This window comes from Rana temporaria, chromosome 9, assembly GCF_905171775.1.
Source record: "Rana temporaria chromosome 9, aRanTem1.1, whole genome shotgun sequence".
In the NCBI taxonomy this organism is placed as follows: Eukaryota; Metazoa; Chordata; class Amphibia; order Anura; family Ranidae; genus Rana; species Rana temporaria.
Genome location: NC_053497.1, coordinates 123,164,570 through 123,182,355, shown reverse-complemented (window position 1 = coordinate 123,182,355; position 17,786 = coordinate 123,164,570). Strand labels below are relative to the sequence as shown.

At 53.2% G+C, this 17,786-nt stretch overlaps 1 protein-coding gene across 2 annotated transcripts in view; it reads left to right on the top strand.

The window, feature by feature from the left end:
* UCK1 (uridine-cytidine kinase 1) overlaps positions 1-17,786 on the top strand; it is a 91,096-nt gene that overhangs the window by 47,377 nt on the left and 25,933 nt on the right. Inside the window, exon 1 of one of the 2 annotated variants that reach the window (XM_040324394.1) lies at positions 6,167-6,360. The exons of the other annotated variant lie outside the window; for it this stretch is intronic. Coding sequence (XP_040180328.1) covers positions 6,271-6,360 — 90 coding nt within the window. The 5' untranslated portion in view covers positions 6,167-6,270. Of the gene's footprint in view, positions 1-6,166; positions 6,361-17,786 lie in introns of those variants that run through there. 2 annotated transcript variants of the gene reach the window in all.

The window sequence follows — 17,786 nt, the reverse complement described above, 5'->3', positions numbered from 1 at the left end:
TTGTTCATTCCCCGACTTAGTTGGGGTAGGCGGTACAATTTGGTGGGGGTGGGTCAGCCACGCCCTGTGACCTTTGGGAACCCGCCTTCTGACCTTTGACCTCTGGAGGAGGTCCCTGTTCCAATTCCCGAGTCCTAGCCATATTCTTCAATGGGAATCTCCCCATTCTGCAACTCCGTGACACGATCGCAGGACATCAAGGGTTAGTGTATCTAAATCAATACATCAATACATTTAACACTACATTCCACCCCAGACTCCTTCATCATCAAAACTGGAATACTTAGAAATTTCAGTGGAAAATAAGTACTAAGGGGACAGCTCCAATTTGGCTGACAGTATTTCAGCAAGCACCAGCCTTATTGTTTTAAAACCAGAGGGGAAGACCATTATAACGGGAGGTGAGCAATGGCAGCCTCCAGGCCTCTCTCAGATATGTACATCGGGCCAAATTCTCAAAAAAGCTGCCTAACTTAACTTTCAGCAGTTAAGTTACACAGGCGTTAAATTTCTACCTAAGTGCCCGATCCACAAAGCACTTGCCTAGAAATTACACACCGTGTAACCTAAGTGCCTCCGTCGCAAGGCGGTCGTCTGCTCGAGGGGGCGATTCCAATTCAAATGAGGACGTTCGGCACATGCGTGTGACGTCATTTTTCCCGACGTGCATCGCGCGAACGTACTTTACGCCGGGCTTTGTGGATCGCGACGGGACAATAAAGTTGCGTCGGGTAAAAAAAAAAATACTCGCCGGGAAAAAAAAATCGAAATTTTAAAAAAAACGCGGCGATCGAAAAAAAGGTTTGTTTTTACAAGGTCTAAACAGTTTAGGCCTTGTAAAAGCATCCCTAATTTTACGTATGCAAAACGTAACTTACGCAGAAAACACAAAGCTAAAAAGCTTTGTGGATCTGCCTAAGTCCTCATTTGCATACGCAAAGCGGCATTTCGACTCGAAATGTCCCCAGCAGCGGATGCGGTACTGCATCCTAAGATCCGACAGTGTAAGTGTCTTACAGATGTCGGATCTTCTGACTATCTTTGGAAAAATCCTTCTGAGGATCGTTTCCAAAGATAGCCACAGGGATACGCAGGCTGAACAGCAGTTCCGCCTGCGTATCCCTTTTGAGGATTTGGCCCATCATTTCTTTATCCTGATGGAGAAACCTACAGACAGAAGATGAAATGGTTATTATCGTGTCCCTGCTTGTGTCACTGTCCCCCATCCCCATGAAGCTAATGCCTCCCAGGACAACGCTCATATCTCAAGGTCTCCAGTCAGCCTAGCCCTAGATTGACGTTTATGGTTTTATTGCTGAAAGGATATAAAACATGACAGGAGCCGACTGGGGGAATGGAGCTAGATTAGTACACAGCTCATCTGCATTAACCCTTCAGCACACAGGTACCCAAATGTATGTGATTTAAAGGCTAAATTCACTTTTTTTTTTTTTTTTTTTTTTTTATGTACTACTTTTGCAAAAATAAACCAGCTTTCCATTTATTCTACACAGACTTACCTTACCTTCTGCCTTACTTCCTGGTCAGACTTTAGGTCATGACACAGGAAGGAGTTGACCAGCTGATCTCATTAGCACACACCTTGCATCATCTACCCTCAGCTAGCTAACTCTTTCCTGTGTCCTGACCTAAAGTCTGCCCAGGAAGTAAGGCAGAAGTAATCTCTCAGCACTTATACTTCTGCTTATGTGTACTGGTCCCTCAGTACCCAGGGCATGTGCCCTCAGTGGCCAGTCGCCTCAGTCCCCCATCCCCCTCCGCTACTGCACCGTCAGGCAACCCTTACTCCATGACACAAAACCTCGACCCCTGGCTCTCCTACACTCTTACATGCCCACCTCTAAGCAGACCGCTTTCTGTCGTTCCTTCATCTCAGTTCTCCTCAATCCTTCATGTGCCCACTCTGCACACAGACACACTCCTCCATGGTCACCTCACCTCAGCTCATAGTGCCCCATCACACTCCTCAGCCTTATCACCCCTGCTCATAACACATCACTCCCCAAACCCCGCCCCCCTTATCTCCATAACCCCTGGACTAGCACCACTCCCACTCTCTGCATCCACAGACACCAATGCTGGGGGTAATCTCTGCATCCACAGACACCAATGCTGGGGGTAATCTCTACATCCACAGACACCAATGCTGGGGGTAATCTCTGCATCCACAGACACCAATGCTGGGGGTAATCTCTGCATCCACAGACACCAATGCTGGGGGTAATCTCTGCATCCACAGACACCAATGCTGGGGGTAATCTCTGCATCCACAGACACCAATGCTGGGGGTAATCTCTACATCCACAGACACCAATGCTGGGTGTAATTGCTGCGTCCACCAACACCAATGCTGGGGGTAATTGCTGCGTCCACTGAGACCAATGCTGGGGGTAATCGCTGCGTCCACTGAGACCAATGCTGGGGGTAATCGCTGAGACCAATGCTGGGGGTAATCGCTGCGTCCACTGAGACCAATGCTGGGGGTAATCGCTGCGTCCACTGAGACCAATGCTGGGGGTAATCGCTGCGTCCACTGAGACCAATGCTGGGGGTAATCGCTGCGTCCACTGAGACCAATGCTGGGGGTAATCGCTGCGTCCACTGAGACCAATGCTGGGGGTAATCGCTGAGACCAATGCTGGGGGTTATGGCTGCGTCCACTGACACAAATTCTGGGGTTCCTTTTGCGTCCACCAACACCTATACTGGTGGTTCTCGCTGCATCCACCGACTCCATAGCTAGAGGTTAGTGTGTTCAATTCTGGGGGTTATTACTACATCCACTGACACCAATGCTGGGGGTTAATATTCCGTCCATCGACACCAATGCTGGGGAGGTTAATATTGCATCCACTGTATGGTGGGTACTGTAACCTGCCGTTGCTGTGTATGGTGGGTACTGTAACCTGCCGTTGCTGTGTATGGTGGGTACTGTAACCTGCCGTTGCTGTCTATGGTGGGTACTGGAACCCGCTGTCGCTGTGTATGGTGGGTACTGGAACCCGCTGTCACTGTGCATGGTGGGTGTTGGAACCCGCTGTCACTGTGCATGGTGGGTACTGGAACCCGCTGTCACTGTGTATGGTGGGTGTTGGAACCCGCTGTCACTGTGTATGGTGGGTACTGGAACCCGCTGTCACTGTGTATGGTGGGTACTGGAACCCGCTGTCACTGTGTATGGTGGGTGTTGGAACCCGCTGTCACTGTGTATGGTGGGTACTGGAACCCGCTGTCACTGTGTATGGTGGGTACTGGAACCCGCTGTCACTGTGTATGGTGGGTACTGGAACCCGCTGTCACTGTGTATGGTGGGTGTTGGAACCCTCTGTCCCTGGGCATGGTGGGTGTTGGAACCCTCTGTCCCTGGGCATGGTGGGTGTTGGAACCCGCTGTCACTGTGTATGGTGGGTGTTGGAACCCTCTGTCCCTGGGCATGGTGGGTGTTGGAACCCTCTGTCCCTGGGCATGGTGGGTGTTGGAACCCGCTGTCACTGTGTATGGTGGGTGTTGGAACCCTCTGTCCCTGGGCATGGTGGGTGTTGGAACCCTCTGTCCCTGGGCATGGTGGGTGTTGGAACCCTCTGTCCCTGGGCATGGTGGGTGTTGGAACCCGCTGTCACTGTGCATGGTGGGTGTTGGAACCCTCTGTCCCTGGGCATGGTGGGTGTTGGAACCCTCTGTCCCTGGGCATGGTGGGTGTTGGAACCCTCTGTCCCTGGGCATGGTGGGTGTTGGAACCCGCTGTCACTGTGCATGGTGGGTGTTGGAACCCTCTGTCCCTGGGCATGGTGGGTGTTGGAACCCTCTGTCCCTGGGCATTGTGGGTGTTGGAACCCTCTGTCCCTGGGCATGGTGGGTGTTGGAACCCGCTGTCACTGTGCACGGTGGGTGTTGGAACCCTCTGTTCCTGGGCATGGTGGGTGTTGGAACCCACTGTCCCTGGGCATGGTGGGTGTTGGAACCCTCTGTCCCTGGGCATGGTGGGTGTTGGAACCCTCTGTCCCTGGGCATGGTGGGTGTTGGAACCCGCTGTCACTGTGCACGGTGGGTGTTGGAACCCTCTGTTCCTGGGCATGGTGGGTGTTGGAACCCGCTGTCCCTGGGCATGGTGGGTGTTGGAACCCTCTGTCCCTGGGCATGGTGGGTGTTGGAACCCTCTGTTCCTGGGCATGGTGGCGGGTGTTGGAACCCTCTGTCCCTGGGCATGGTGGGTGTTGGAACCCTCTGTCCCTGGGCATGGTGGGTGTTGGAACCCTCTGTCACTGTGTGTGGTGGGTGTTGGAACCCGCTGTCACTGTGTGTGGTGGGTGTTGGAACCCTCTGTCACTGTGAATGGTGGGTGCTGGAACCCGCTGTCACTGTGTATGGTGGGTGTTGGAACCCGCTGTCCCTGGGCATGGTGGGTGTTGGAACCCGCTATCACTCTGTATGGTGGGTGTTGGAACCCCCTGTCCCTGGGCATGGTGGGTGTTGGAACCCGCTGTCCCTGGGCATGGTGGGTGTTGGAACCCGCTATCACTCTGTATGGTGGGTGTTGGAACCCCCTGTCTCTGGGCATGGTGGGTGTTGGAACCTGCTGTCCCTGGGCATGGTGGGTGTTGGAACCCGCTGTCCCTGGGCATGGTGGGTGTTGGAACCCTCTGTCCCTGGGCATGGTGGGTGTTGGAACCCTCTGTTCCTGGGCATGGTGGGTGTTGGAACCCTCTGTCCCTGGGCATGGTGGGTGTTGGAACCCTCTGTCCCTGGGCATGGTGGGTGTTGGAACCCTCTGTCACTGTGTGTGGTGGGTGTTGGAACCCGCTGTCACTGTGTGTGGTGGGTGTTGGAACCCTCTGTCACTGTGTATGGTGGGTGCTGGAACCCTCTGTCCCTGGGCATGGTGGGTGTTGGAACCCTCTGTTCCTGGGCATGGTGGGTGTTGGAACCCTCTGTCCCTGGGCATGGTGGGTGTTGGAACCCTCTGTCCCTGGGCATGGTGGGTGTTGGAACCCTCTGTCACTGTGTGTGGTGGGTGTTGGAACCCGCTGTCCCTGGGCATGGTGGGTGTTGGAACCCTCTGTTCCTGGGCATGGTGGGTGTTGGAACCCTCTGTCCCTGGGCATGGTGGGTGTTGGAACCCTCTGTCACTGTGTGTGGTGGGTGTTGGAACCCGCTGTCACTGTGTATGGTGGGTGTTGGAACCCGCTGTCACTGTGTATGGTGGGTGCTGGAACCCGCTGTCACTGTGTATGGTGGGTGTTGGAACCCTCTGTCACTGTGTATGGTGGGTGCTGGAACCCGCTGTCACTGTGTATGGTGGGTGTTGGAACCCTCTGTCCCTGGGCATGGTGGGTGTTGGAACCCTCTGTCCCTGGGCATGGTGGGTGTTGGAACCCGCTGTCACTGTGTATGGTGGGTGTTGGAACCCTCTGTCACTGTGTATGGTGGGTGCTGGAACCCGCTGTCACTGTGTATGGTGGGTGTTGGAACCCTCTGTCCCTGGGCATGGTGGGTGTTGGAACCCTCTGTCCCTGGGCATGGTGGGTGTTGGAACCCGCTGTCACTGTGTATGGTGGGTGTTGGAACCCTCTGTCACTGTGTATGGTGGGTGCTGGAACCCGCTGTCACTGTGTATGGTGGGTGTTGGAACCCGCTGTCCCTGGGCATGGTGGGTGTTGGAACCCGCTATCACTCTGTATGGTGGGTGTTGGAACCCCCTGTCCCTGGGCATGGTGGGTGTTGGAACCCTCTGTCCCTGGGAATGGTGGGTGTTGGAACCCCCTGTCCCTGGGCATGGTGGGTGTTGGAACCCTCTGTCCCTGGGCATGGTGGGTACTGTACAGCTGGACAGTCTTGCCTTATAGAGCCCCGCCTTTATAATTAAGCCCCTCCTTTTAATACTCCCCCCTCCCCCAGGACTTATTTCTAACTGGACTGCTGCTCAGGTACCAGCGTTGGACGCGCTTAGTACCAGTGTTTACTGACAATAGCGGGAACGCGCACGGGAGCGAGCAGCCGTCTTTTATCACACACAAGCAGGGCCCCCAGGCGGTGTACAGGACTGCCCGGCGCCGCCCCCTCCTCCTGCACTCTGTCCTTTGCAGGTCACATGCCCTTTCACGCTGCGCATGCTCCCTGAAGATTCCCCCCCCCCCCCAAGACTACACCTCCCAGAATTCTTCGGGGGCATTACACTGCACAACGTGGGGGCATGGGACTGCCAGGGGTTTCTGGGAAATGTAGTCCGGTCCGCTGCAGGTTGTCCTAGCTATGGCTTCTGCGGGAAACCTGGATCCTCCGGAGCGTGGACACCCGCGGCCCTTCCTGATCGGGGTGAGCGGGGGAACGGCTAGTGGCAAGGTGAGAGCTCGGGGGGTGAGGGGACCCAGTGTGGGGCAGCCAGGTGCAGTGTCACTGAATGGAGGGGAAGGGGCAGCCAGGTGCAGTGTCATTGTCACTGAATGGAGGGGAGGGGGCAGCCAGGTGCAGTGTCACTGAATGGAGGGAAGGGGCAGCCAGGTGCAGTGTCATTGTCACTGAATGGAGGGGCAGCCAGGTGCAGTGTCATTGTCTCTGAATGGAGGGGCAGCCAGGTGCAGTGTCATTGTCACTGAATGGAGAGGAGGGGGCAGCCAGGTGCAGTGTCACTGAATGGAGGGAAGGGGCAGCCAGGTGCAGTGTCATTGTCACTGAATGGAGGGGCAGCCAGGTGCAGTGTCATTGTCTCTGAATGGAGGGGCAGCCAGGTGCAGTGTCATTGTCTCTGAATGGAGAGGAGGGGGCAGCCAGGTGCAGTGTCACTGAATGGAGGGAAAGGGGCAGCCAGGTGCAGTGTCATTGTCACTGAATGGAGGGGGAGGGGCAGCCAGGTGCAGTGTCATTGTCACTGAATGGAGGGGAGGGGCAGCCAGGTGCAGTGTCATTGTCTCTGAATGGAGGGGCAGCCAGGTGCAGTGTCATTGTCTCTGAATGGAGGGGCAGCCAGGTGCAGTGTCATTGTCTCTGAATGGAGAGGAGGGGCAGCCAGGTGCAGTGTCATTGTCTCTGAATGGAGGGGCAGCCAGGTGCAGTGTCATTGTCACTGAATGGAGAGGAGGGGCAGCCAGGTGCAGTGTCATTGTCTCTGAATGGAGAGGAGGGGCAGCCAGGTGCAGTGTCATTGTCTCTGAATGGAGGGGCAGCCAGGTGCAGTGTCATTGTCACTGAATGGAGAGGAGGGGCAGCCAGGTGCAGTGTCATTGTCTCTGAATGGAGGGGAGGGGGCAGCCAGGTGCAGTGTCATTGTCACTGAATGGAGGGGGCAGCCAGGTGCAGTGTCATTGTCACTGAATGGAGGAGAGGGGCAGCCAGGTGCAGTGTCATTGTCTCTGAATGGAGGGGCAGCCAGGTGCAGTGTCATTGTCTCTGAATGGAGGGGAGGGGCAGCCAGGTGCAGTGTCATTGTCTCTGAATGGAGGGGAGGGGCAGCCAGGTGCAGTGTCATTGTCTCTGAATGGAGGGGCAGCCAGGTGCAGTGTCATTGTCTCTGAATGGAGGGGCAGCCAGGTGCAGTGTCATTGTCTCTGAATGGAGGGGCAGCCAGGTGCAGTGTCATTGTCACTGAATGGAGAGGAGGGGCAGCCAGGTGCAGTGTCATTGTCTCTGAATGGAGGGGGCAGCCAGGTGCAGTGTCATTGTCTCTGAATGGAGGGGAGGGGGCAGCCAGGTGCAGTGTCATTGTCACTGAATGGAGGAGAGGGGCAGCCAGGTGCAGTGTCATTGTCACTGAATGGAGGGGCAGCCAGGTGCAGTGTCATTGTCTCTGAATGGAGGGGCAGCCAGGTGCAGTGTCATTGTCTCTGAATGGAGAGGAGGGGGCAGCCAGGTGCAGTGTCACTGAATGGAGGGAAAGGGGCAGCCAGGTGCAGTGTCATTGTCACTGAATGGAGGGGGAGGGGCAGCCAGGTGCAGTGTCATTGTCACTGAATGAAGGGGAGGGGCAGCCAGGTGCAGTGTCATTGTCTCTGAATGGAGGGGCAGCCAGGTGCAGTGTCATTGTCTCTGAATGGAGGGGCAGCCAGGTGCAGTGTCATTGTCTCTGAATGGAGAGGAGGGGCAGCCAGGTGCAGTGTCATTGTCTCTGAATGGAGGGGCAGCCAGGTGCAGTGTCATTGTCACTGAATGGAGAGGAGGGGCAGCCAGGTGCAGTGTCATTGTCTCTGAATGGAGGGGGCAGCCAGGTGCAGTGTCATTGTCTCTGAATGGAGGAGAGGGGCAGCCAGGTGCAGTGTCATTGTCACTGAATGGAGGGGCAGCCAGGTGCAGTGTCATTGTCACTGAATGGAGGAGAGGGGCAGCCAGGTGCAGTGTCATTGTCTCTGAATGGAGGGGCAGCCAGGTGCAGTGTCATTGTCTCTGAATGGAGGGGAGGGGCAGCCAGGTGCAGTGTCATTGTCTCTGAATGGAGGGGAGGGGCAGCCAGGTGCAGTGTCATTGTCACTGAATGGAGGGGCAGCCAGGTGCAGTGTCATTGTCTCTGAATGGAGGGGCAGCCAGGTGCAGTGTCATTGTCACTGAATGGAGAGGAGGGGCAGCCAGGTGCAGTGTCATTGTCTCTGAATGGAGGGGGCAGCCAGGTGCAGTGTCATTGTCTCTGAATGGAGGGGAGGGGGCAGCCAGGTGCAGTGTCATTGTCACTGAATGGAGGAGAGGGGCAGCCAGGTGCAGTGTCATTGTCACTGAATGGAGGGGGCAGCCAGGTGCAGTGTCATTGTCACTGAATGGAGGAGAGGGGCAGCCAGGTGCAGTGTCATTGTCTCTGAATGGAGGGGCAGCCAGGTGCAGTGTCATTGTCTCTGAATGGAGGGGAGGGGCGGCCAGGTGCAGTGTCATTGTCACTGAATGGAGGGGAGGGGCAGCCAGGTGCAGTGTCATTGTCTCTGAATGGAGGGGCAGCCAGGTGCAGTGTCATTGTCTCTGAATGGAGGGGCAGCCAGGTGCAGTGTCATTGTCTCTGAATGGAGGGGAGGGGCAGCCAGGTGCAGTGTCATTGTCTCTGAATGGAGGGGAGGGGCAGCCAGGTGCAGTGTCATTGTCTCTGAATGGAGGGGCAGCCAGGTGCAGTGTCATTGTCACTGAATGGAGAGGAGGGGCAGCCAGGTGCAGTGTCATTGTCTCTGAATGGAGGGGGCAGCCAGGTGCAGTGTCATTGTCTCTGAATGGAGGGGAGGGGGCAGCCAGGTGCAGTGTCATTGTCACTGAATGGAGGAGAGGGGCAGCCAGGTGCAGTGTCATTGTCACTGAATGGAGGGGGCAGCCAGGTGCAGTGTCATTGTCACTGAATGGAGGAGAGGGGCAGCCAGGTGCAGTGTCATTGTCTCTGAATGGAGGGGCAGCCAGGTGCAGTGTCATTGTCTCTGAATGGAGGGGAGGGGCAGCCAGGTGCAGTGTCATTGTCTCTGAATGGAGGGGAGGGGCAGCCAGGTGCAGTGTCATTGTCTCTGAATGGAGGGGCAGCCAGGTGCAGTGTCATTGTCTCTGAATGGAGGGGAGGGGCAGCCAGGTGCAGTGTCATTGTCTCTGAATGGAGGGGAGGGGCAGCCAGGTGCAGTGTCATTGTCTCTGAATGGAGGGGCAGCCAGGTGCAGTGTCATTGTCTCTGAATGGAGGGGCAGCCAGGTGCAGTGTCATTGTCTCTGAATGGAGGGGCAGCCAGGTGCAGTGTCATTGTCTCTGAATGGAGGGGAGGGGCAGCCAGGTGCAGTGTCATTGTCTCTGAATGGAGGGGCAGCCAGGGGCAGTGTCATTGTCTCTGAATGGAGGGGCAGCCAGGTGCAGTGTCATTGTCTCTGAATGGAGGGGCAGCCAGGTGCAGTGTCATTGTCTCTGAATGGAGGGGAGGGGCAGCCAGGTGCAGTGTCATTGTCTCTGAATGGAGGGGCAGCCAGGTGCAGTGTCATTGTCACTGAATGGAGAGGAGGGGCAGCCAGGTGCAGTGTCATTGTCTCTGAATGGAGGGGGCAGCCAGGTGCAGTGTCATTGTCTCTGAATGGAGGGGAGGGGGCAGCCAGGTGCAGTGTCATTGTCACTGAATGGAGGAGAGGGGCAGCCAGGTGCAGTGTCATTGTCACTGAATGGAGGGGGCAGCCAGGTGCAGTGTCATTGTCACTGAATGGAGGGGAGGGGCAGCCAGGTGCAGTGTCTTTGTCTCTGAATGGAGGGGCAGCCAGGTGCAGTGTCATTGTCTCTGAATGGAGGGGAGGGGCAGCCAGGTGCAGTGTCATTGTCTCTGAATGGAGGGGAGGGGCAGCCAGGTGCAGTGTCATTGTCTCTGAATGGAGGGGAGGGGCAGCCAGGTGCAGTGTCATTGTCTCTGAATGGAGGGGCAGCCAGGTGCAGTGTCATTGTCTCTGAATGGAGGGGAGGGGCAGCCAGGTGCAGTGTCATTGTCTCTGAATGGAGGGGAGGGGCAGCCAGGTGCAGTGTCATTGTCTCTGAATGGAGGGGCAGCCAGGTGCAGTGTCATTGTCTCTGAATGGAGGGGCAGCCAGGTGCAGTGTCATTGTCTCTGAATGGAGGGGCAGCCAGGTGCAGTGTCATTGTCTCTGAATGGAGGGGAGGGGCAGCCAGGTGCAGTGTCATTGTCTCTGAATGGAGGGGCAGCCAGGTGCAGTGTCATTGTCTCTGAATGGAGGGGCAGCCAGGTGCAGTGTCATTGTCTCTGAATGGAGGGGCAGCCAGGTGCAGTGTCATTGTCTCTGAATGGAGGGGAGGGGGCAGCCAGGTGCAGTGTCATTGTCACTGAATGGAGGGGAGGGGCAGCCAGGTGCAGTGTCATTGTCACTGAATGGAGGGGAGTGGCAGCCAGGTGCAGTGACATTCTTATTATTAGTAAGGATAAGCTGTGATTGGACGTTGGTTATAGTCATGTGGAGTGGATTGGTCGGAGTGGATCCATATGGGAATGGTGGGAGTGGTTATTGTCCTCTGGCCCCGCCCCCTGATCAGCTCCCATCTGTTGTGGGACGTCTCAGAATCTGGAAGATCCGGTGACAGTCAGACCTCCAATCCGTTACACTGGAGAATGTAAATAAAGTGACTTCCTGAGGCCCGTCACCAATCACCCGGGGAGAGGAAACAAGACTCCTCCCCCAAATGTCATCTATTGGGCCTGAGCTACATGGGATCCCCATGATGTGGGCATGTAACCTGGTATAGTGTGGGCATGTAACCTGGTATAGTGTGGGCATGTGGCCTGGTATAGTGTGGGCATGTGGCCCGGTATAGTGTGGGCATGTGGCCCGGTATAGTGTGGGCATGTGGCCCGGTATAGTGTGGGCATGTGGCCTGGTATAGTGTGTGGGCATGTGGCCTGGTATAGTGTGTGGGCATGTGGCCTGGTATAGTGTGTGGGCATGTGGCCTGGTATAGTGTGGGCATGTGGCCTGGTATAGTGTGGGCATGTGACCTGGTATAGTGTGTGGGCATGTGACCTGGTATAGTGTGGGCATGTGGCCTGGTATAGTGTGTGGGCATGTGACCTGGTATAGTGTGGGCATGTGGCCTGGTATAGTGTGTGGGCATGTGGCCTGGTATAGTGTGTGGGCATGTGGCCTGGTATAGTGTGTGGGCATGTGGCCTGGTATAGTGTGGGCATGTGACCTGGTATAGTGTGGGCATGTGGCCTGGTATAGTGTGTGGGCATGTGGCCTGGTATGTTGTGGGCATGTGGCCTGGTATAGTGTGGGCATGTGGCCTGGTATGTTGTGGGCATGTGGCCTGGTATGGTGTGGGCATGTGGCCTGGTATAGTGTGGGGGGGGGCATATTCTTATCTCCCCCTCCCTGCACAGCCAAGCTGCATCCTCAGATAAGAGGCTGATATGGATTGTTAGAAAGGGAACTCTTTATTATATGGAGTTTTCTCCTGGCAGTCACTCTTATTGTCTAATATAGTGGGGGGGTGACACACGTGGCTTCATATAGAGTCAGCTACACAAATGTAATGCAGTCTCACTGAATGGAGGGGGGCGTGTTGTACTAATCAGTTCCACATAATTCGAGATTTTCCTAGCTTGTGACGGAAAATATTGATTATATGAAGACAGGAGGCTCATATCTTATGCATTATCTTTCTTTAATAATGCCCATAGCAGAAATACAGTAAACATTTATTGTAACTTAAAAGAAAAAATTCAAAGAACTACCCTTCCCAGCAGTCCCTGGGCCAGCGTAGCCCCTCCCAGACCATAATCTATATAAGGGACTGTCTGAGGTAACCTATTCCTCTTTCTTCATGCGAATTAGTGTAAACAGGAACCGAAAGTCCAATTAGACATCTCCGCGGCTGCCGGGACCTTCCGACCGGAACACAACATCTGAATCTGGAGGAAACGAAAGGACAAGGCCAACACGGACCAACTTCATCCGGACCAACTTCATCCCAACGGGGACTATAGGAAAACCAAAACCATTCGGAGCCGACCGGTCAGTTGTCCTCAGGAACATGGACCAACGGATTCAGTCAACGGCATCCCGACTCCGGATCTGGAACGTAGTAGGAGCCTCCATCTGCGGTGAACTAAACCCATGGATCGAAACGGACAGCAATCCCGACGGGGTTAGTGAAAACGAACTCCCGGGGCGTACCAGCCTCCGACTTGCAGGGTGTGTGGTTCAACAGTCTAGAACGAGAGAGAGACAACCTCGTGACAGGGTTGGGTCGGGAGGGAAGATACTCGCCTCCTGTCTTCATATAATCAATATTTTCCGTCACAAGCTAGGAAAATCTCGAATTATACCTCAGACAGGAGGCTCATATCTTATGCAAGTTCAAAGCTATAACAATGCATATATAGATGATAACAAATGAAACAACTACAAAATTGATATAGATATGTGTTCCTCCGATCCAAGCAGAATTGGCGGAAAGCAATCGTGGTTACCAGTCCGCCGCTAGCCGTAAATCCTATAGGGAGCCGCCCGGGGTGATGACCTAGGAGCCACCGCTCCTCTGGAGGGGTGGGCGCCCAACGGGGTTATGTAAGACCCTGCCATTTACATGATTGATCGTACCCCTCTGGCTAGCGTAGCTGAGGAAACCGGAAACTGAGGTTTAGCGTAGGAATGAGGAGTAGGAAGAGATGCGAAGATCGCAGTGGGACCGTGAAGGACTAAGAAATCCGTAGACAACGGAGTACGATGTGCGGGGAAGAACGGGTAGAAAAAACCGATGAAGTCCCGCTGCTGTCCTACGCACGACGGAAAAACCCCGACTCTCCGAGGCGGGATCCGACGCCTGGAATGGCCAACGTCGTGACACCCGATATGCGTCTGACGGAATCAGACACGAGGGGGCAGTAGCTCAAACGACAATAACCTCCGACAGAGTGAGATTGTCCCCCCAGTCCTGGCGTGTGGTCAGGACCACTGATCACCTGGGTGTGATGGGCGTTGAAACTTAACGCTTACTAAGTCGGTACACCATGGGTGTTATCCCACCGGTAGTAAGTCTACAAGGGAGCGGTAGTCCGAGTTCGCAGCGCGGAAGGCGCAGGGGAGCTATAGGACCTCCCGGACTCAAACGAGTCCACCAGGTAGTTGGTCATCTCAGACGAACGCCTTCATGAGGTTAACTTGTCGTTGATCACCAACTAACCCAGAGTCCTCCGGATGATCGAAATGTATATCTAGTCCCAAGGCCTAGATCAAGGCAAGTGGAACCCCCATTATAAAAGAAAAGGTCGCTGTCCGTGACCGACACCCCGAAAACCCAACCATGCGAAGAGAAGTAGGACGTGCGTCGTGAATAGAGGGTGCAGATCCCTGTACAGACTGGGGAGAGAAAGGATCCCATAAGGGAGCAAGGGCCAGGAACACTGACCGGTGCAGTCGTCAGTCGATGGAATTGGGCGGGTAACGAGAATTCCAATCTAACACCATAGCGGAAGTGCCTGGGGTACATTTCGCAGCTGGAACGATGTCGCGTTCTAGGCAGAAATGTCAGAGATCTTGCTAGATCCGTTAGGATTTTGGGTCAAGGACCCCCCAAGCGAAGGTCGTACTGGACCGCGGATACGGTGTCCATACGCAAGAACACACCGTAGGTGGACGTGTGTGGCATTAGAGTCCTGATGGCAAGACGGTCGTCAGGATTTCCACGTGTGAACGTGCAGCAGAGACTCCGTTGTGGGCCACGCCCCTCCTGTGGACGAGGGACCGCATCGAGTACCCCAACCGAGGTGGTTGGCAACCTATTCCAAGATGAATCCGTCGTGGAGTTGCAGGTGGACCTGCCGTGCCGTCTGTCGACCTGACGTAGCCACCACCGTAGTTCAATTATGGCTTCCGTGTCCAGAGTGACGACGTCTGCACAGTGAAGCCCCTGGCAAAAACGTAGGGACTGAGACTCTGAAGGTCTCGATAGTGAAAAGAAGCTGGACAAATGGCCTGGATTAACGCCGGAAACAGGCCGACCAGGCGAGCCAGTCCGCGTAAGGATACCCGTCGTTAGCCCAGCACGATACTGACCTCGTGCAAATGGCGGCCAAGTGGTCATGGGTAGCCGAAGGATCACTAGGTTGGTGTCCACCAAGAACCCTAAAACTGTACCTCCTGAGATGGGGAGAGGATAGATTCCCCGTGATCTATGGGGAACTGTCCCGGAGGCGTGTTCGTTCGCCAGGCGAGGGGTACGAGCCATTAAGAGTAGGTCGTCCAAGTAGATAATCAACCTCACCCTTTGTGTCGCAGAATGTCGTCACTGTATACAGTAATTACGAGAGATTTCTCAAGTTACTACCGGACGATAACCGCCCTCCTTTCCTGACCAGGAAGACATTGTTGGGGAAACCCGGGGAGAGCGGGTCCGTCTCCACTATCGTTTGGGTGAACCAGAGGCCCTGCAATTTATATACAATCAAACAATAACGGTACATGAAACACCTATCTTGTAAATAATAAAGATACAAGAAGTACCTATCCTGTAAATAATAAAGGTACATGAAATACTTATCTTGTGTGCTCTGCCATGAGCAGAAAGAAAGAGGAATAGGTTACCTCAGACAGTCCCTTATATAGATTATGGTCTGGGAGGGGCTACGCTGGCCCAGGGACTGCTGGGAAGGGTAGTTCTTTGAATTTTTTCTTTTAAGTTACAATAAATGTTTACTGTATTTCTGCTATGGGCATTATTAAAGAAAGATAATGCATAAGATATGAGCCTCCTGTCTGAGGTATAATTGGAGATTAGTGACTACTACATAGAGTACCATCAATCTCCATAGTGTGCTACTACCTTATTATAAGAAGAGCGTGTGCTTCGGCTCCATAGTGTAGTTCTATAGAGGAGAGAGGTGTAGCTCCATAGTGTAGTTGTACTTTCTTTTAGAAGTGTGGGGTAGTGTGGTCCATAGTGTAGATCTTCTTTATTATAAGAGAAGAGTGGTACATACAGCTGTGCTCATAAGTTTACACACCCCGGCAGAATTTATGATTTCTTGGCCATTTTTCAGAGAATATGAATAACAAAAACTTTTCTTTCACTCATGATTAGTGTTTGGCTGAAGCCATTTTTTATCAATCAACTGTGTTTAGTCTTTTTAAATCATAATCACAACATAAACTACCCAAATGACCCTGATCAAAAGTTTACATACCCCAGTTCTTAATACCGTGTATTGCCCCTTTAACATCAATGACAGCTTGAAGTCTTTTGTGGATGAGGCTCTTTATCTTCTCAGATGGTATTTATCATTCCTCTTGGTAAAAAGCCTTCAGTTCCTGTAAATTCTTGTGCTGTCTTGCATGAACTGCATGTTTGAGATCTCCCCAGAGTGGCTCAATGATATTGAGGTCAGGAGACTGAGATGGCCACTCCAGAACCTTCACTTTATTCTGCTGTAGCCAATGACAGGTCGACATGGCCTTGTGTTTTGGATCATTGTCATGTTGGAATGTCCAAGTACGTCCCATGCGCAGCTTCCTGGCTGATGAATGCAAATGTTTCTCCTTTATTCTTTGATAACATACTGCATTCATCTTGCCATCAATTTTGACCATATTTCCTGTGCTTTTGTAGCTCACACATCCCCAAAACATCAGCGATCCACCTCCGTGTTTCACAGTAGGAATGGTGTGCCTTTCATCATAGGCCAGACGTGTCCAAAGTCCGGTCCGCGGGGCAATTGCGGCCCTCGCTTCGGTTCAATGTAGCCCCCCTGGTCATTTGGATATATATATCTTTTGTGGTCTTCAGGGCCACAAAACGTATATACTGTATTTATCGGCGCTGCCTCAGAGGGGACAGAGAGGGGATGGAAAGAGTGCCGTCATATTACATACAGGAGAATCTTCTGTTTACTCGGCAGCGTCTGTAATAGGCTCCTGGGCTGCCATTGGACACCCCTGTCATAGGCCTTGTTGACTCCCCTCCAAATGTAGTGTTTATGGTTGTGGCCAAAAAGATACATTTTGTTCTCATTACTCCAAATGACTTTGTTCCAGAAGGTTTGAGGCTTGTCTCTGTGCTGTGTGGCGTATGTAAGCGGGATACTTGTGGCATTTGTGTAGTAACGGCTTTCTTCCGGTGACTCGACCATGCAGCCCATCTTTCTTCAAGTGCCTCCTTATTGTGCATCTGGAAACAGCCACACCACATGTTTTCAGAGTGTCCTGTATTTCACCTGAAGTTATTTGTGGGTTTTTCTTTGCATTCCGAACCATTTTCCTGCCAGTTGTGACTAACATTTTATTTGGTCTACCTGACCATGGTTTGGTTTCAACAGAATCCACTTTCCACTTCTTGATTCAAGTTTGAACACATATTCCTTTCCTTTTTTATACAGTTCAACTACCTTTTCCTGCAGAGCCTTTGACAATTCTTTTGCTTTCCCCATGACTCAGAATCCAGAAACGTCAGTGCAGCCCTGGATGAAAGATGCAAGGGACTGTCAGGAAACTCATTGACCTTTTATACACACACTAATTACAAGCAACAGATCACAGGTGAGGATGGTTACCTTTAATAGCCATTCAAACCCCTTTGTGTCATCTTGTGTGCATGTTATCAGGCCAAAATCACCAGGGTGTGTAAACTTTTGATCAGGGTCATTTGGGTAGTTCCTGTGCCATTATGTTTTAAAAAGAGTAAACACAGTTGATTGATAATAAATGGCCTCAGCCGAACACTAACCACGAGTGAAAGAAAAGTTTTTGTGTTGTCATTTATATTCTCTGAAAAATGGCCAAGAAATCATAAATTCTGCCAGGGTATGTAAACTTTTAAGCACAACTGTAGATCCATAGTGTAGTACTACTTTAGTAGAAGATTGGGGTATGACTCCATAGTGTGGTTCTATTTTATTATAAAAGAAGAGGGTCGTTATAGCTCCTCCCCTCCCCTTTCCTCTCCTCCTCAGGCCTCCCCTTTCTACACCTCAGACCCTCTCTCTAATTCCCAAAAGTCCCCTCTCTCCTCAGACCCCCTCCCCCAGATCTTCCTTTTCTACCTATACTCTCCTCTCTACTCAGATCCCCCCTCTCCTCCTCAAACCCCTTTCTCCTCCTCAGGCCCGTCAGGCCTCTCCTCCTCAGACTTCCCCTCTCTACTCCTCAGACTCCCAGACCTCCTCTCTGTTTTCCTCAGACCCCCCCGACCTGCTCTCTCTCCACTCCTCATAGACCCTTTCTCTCCTCCTCCAGAAACCCCAGATCCCCCTCGCCCCCCAGACGTCTTTTCACCTCCTCAGCCCCCCCAGACATCTTTTTCGCCTCCTCAGCCCCCCCAGACGTCTTTTTCGCCTCCTCAGC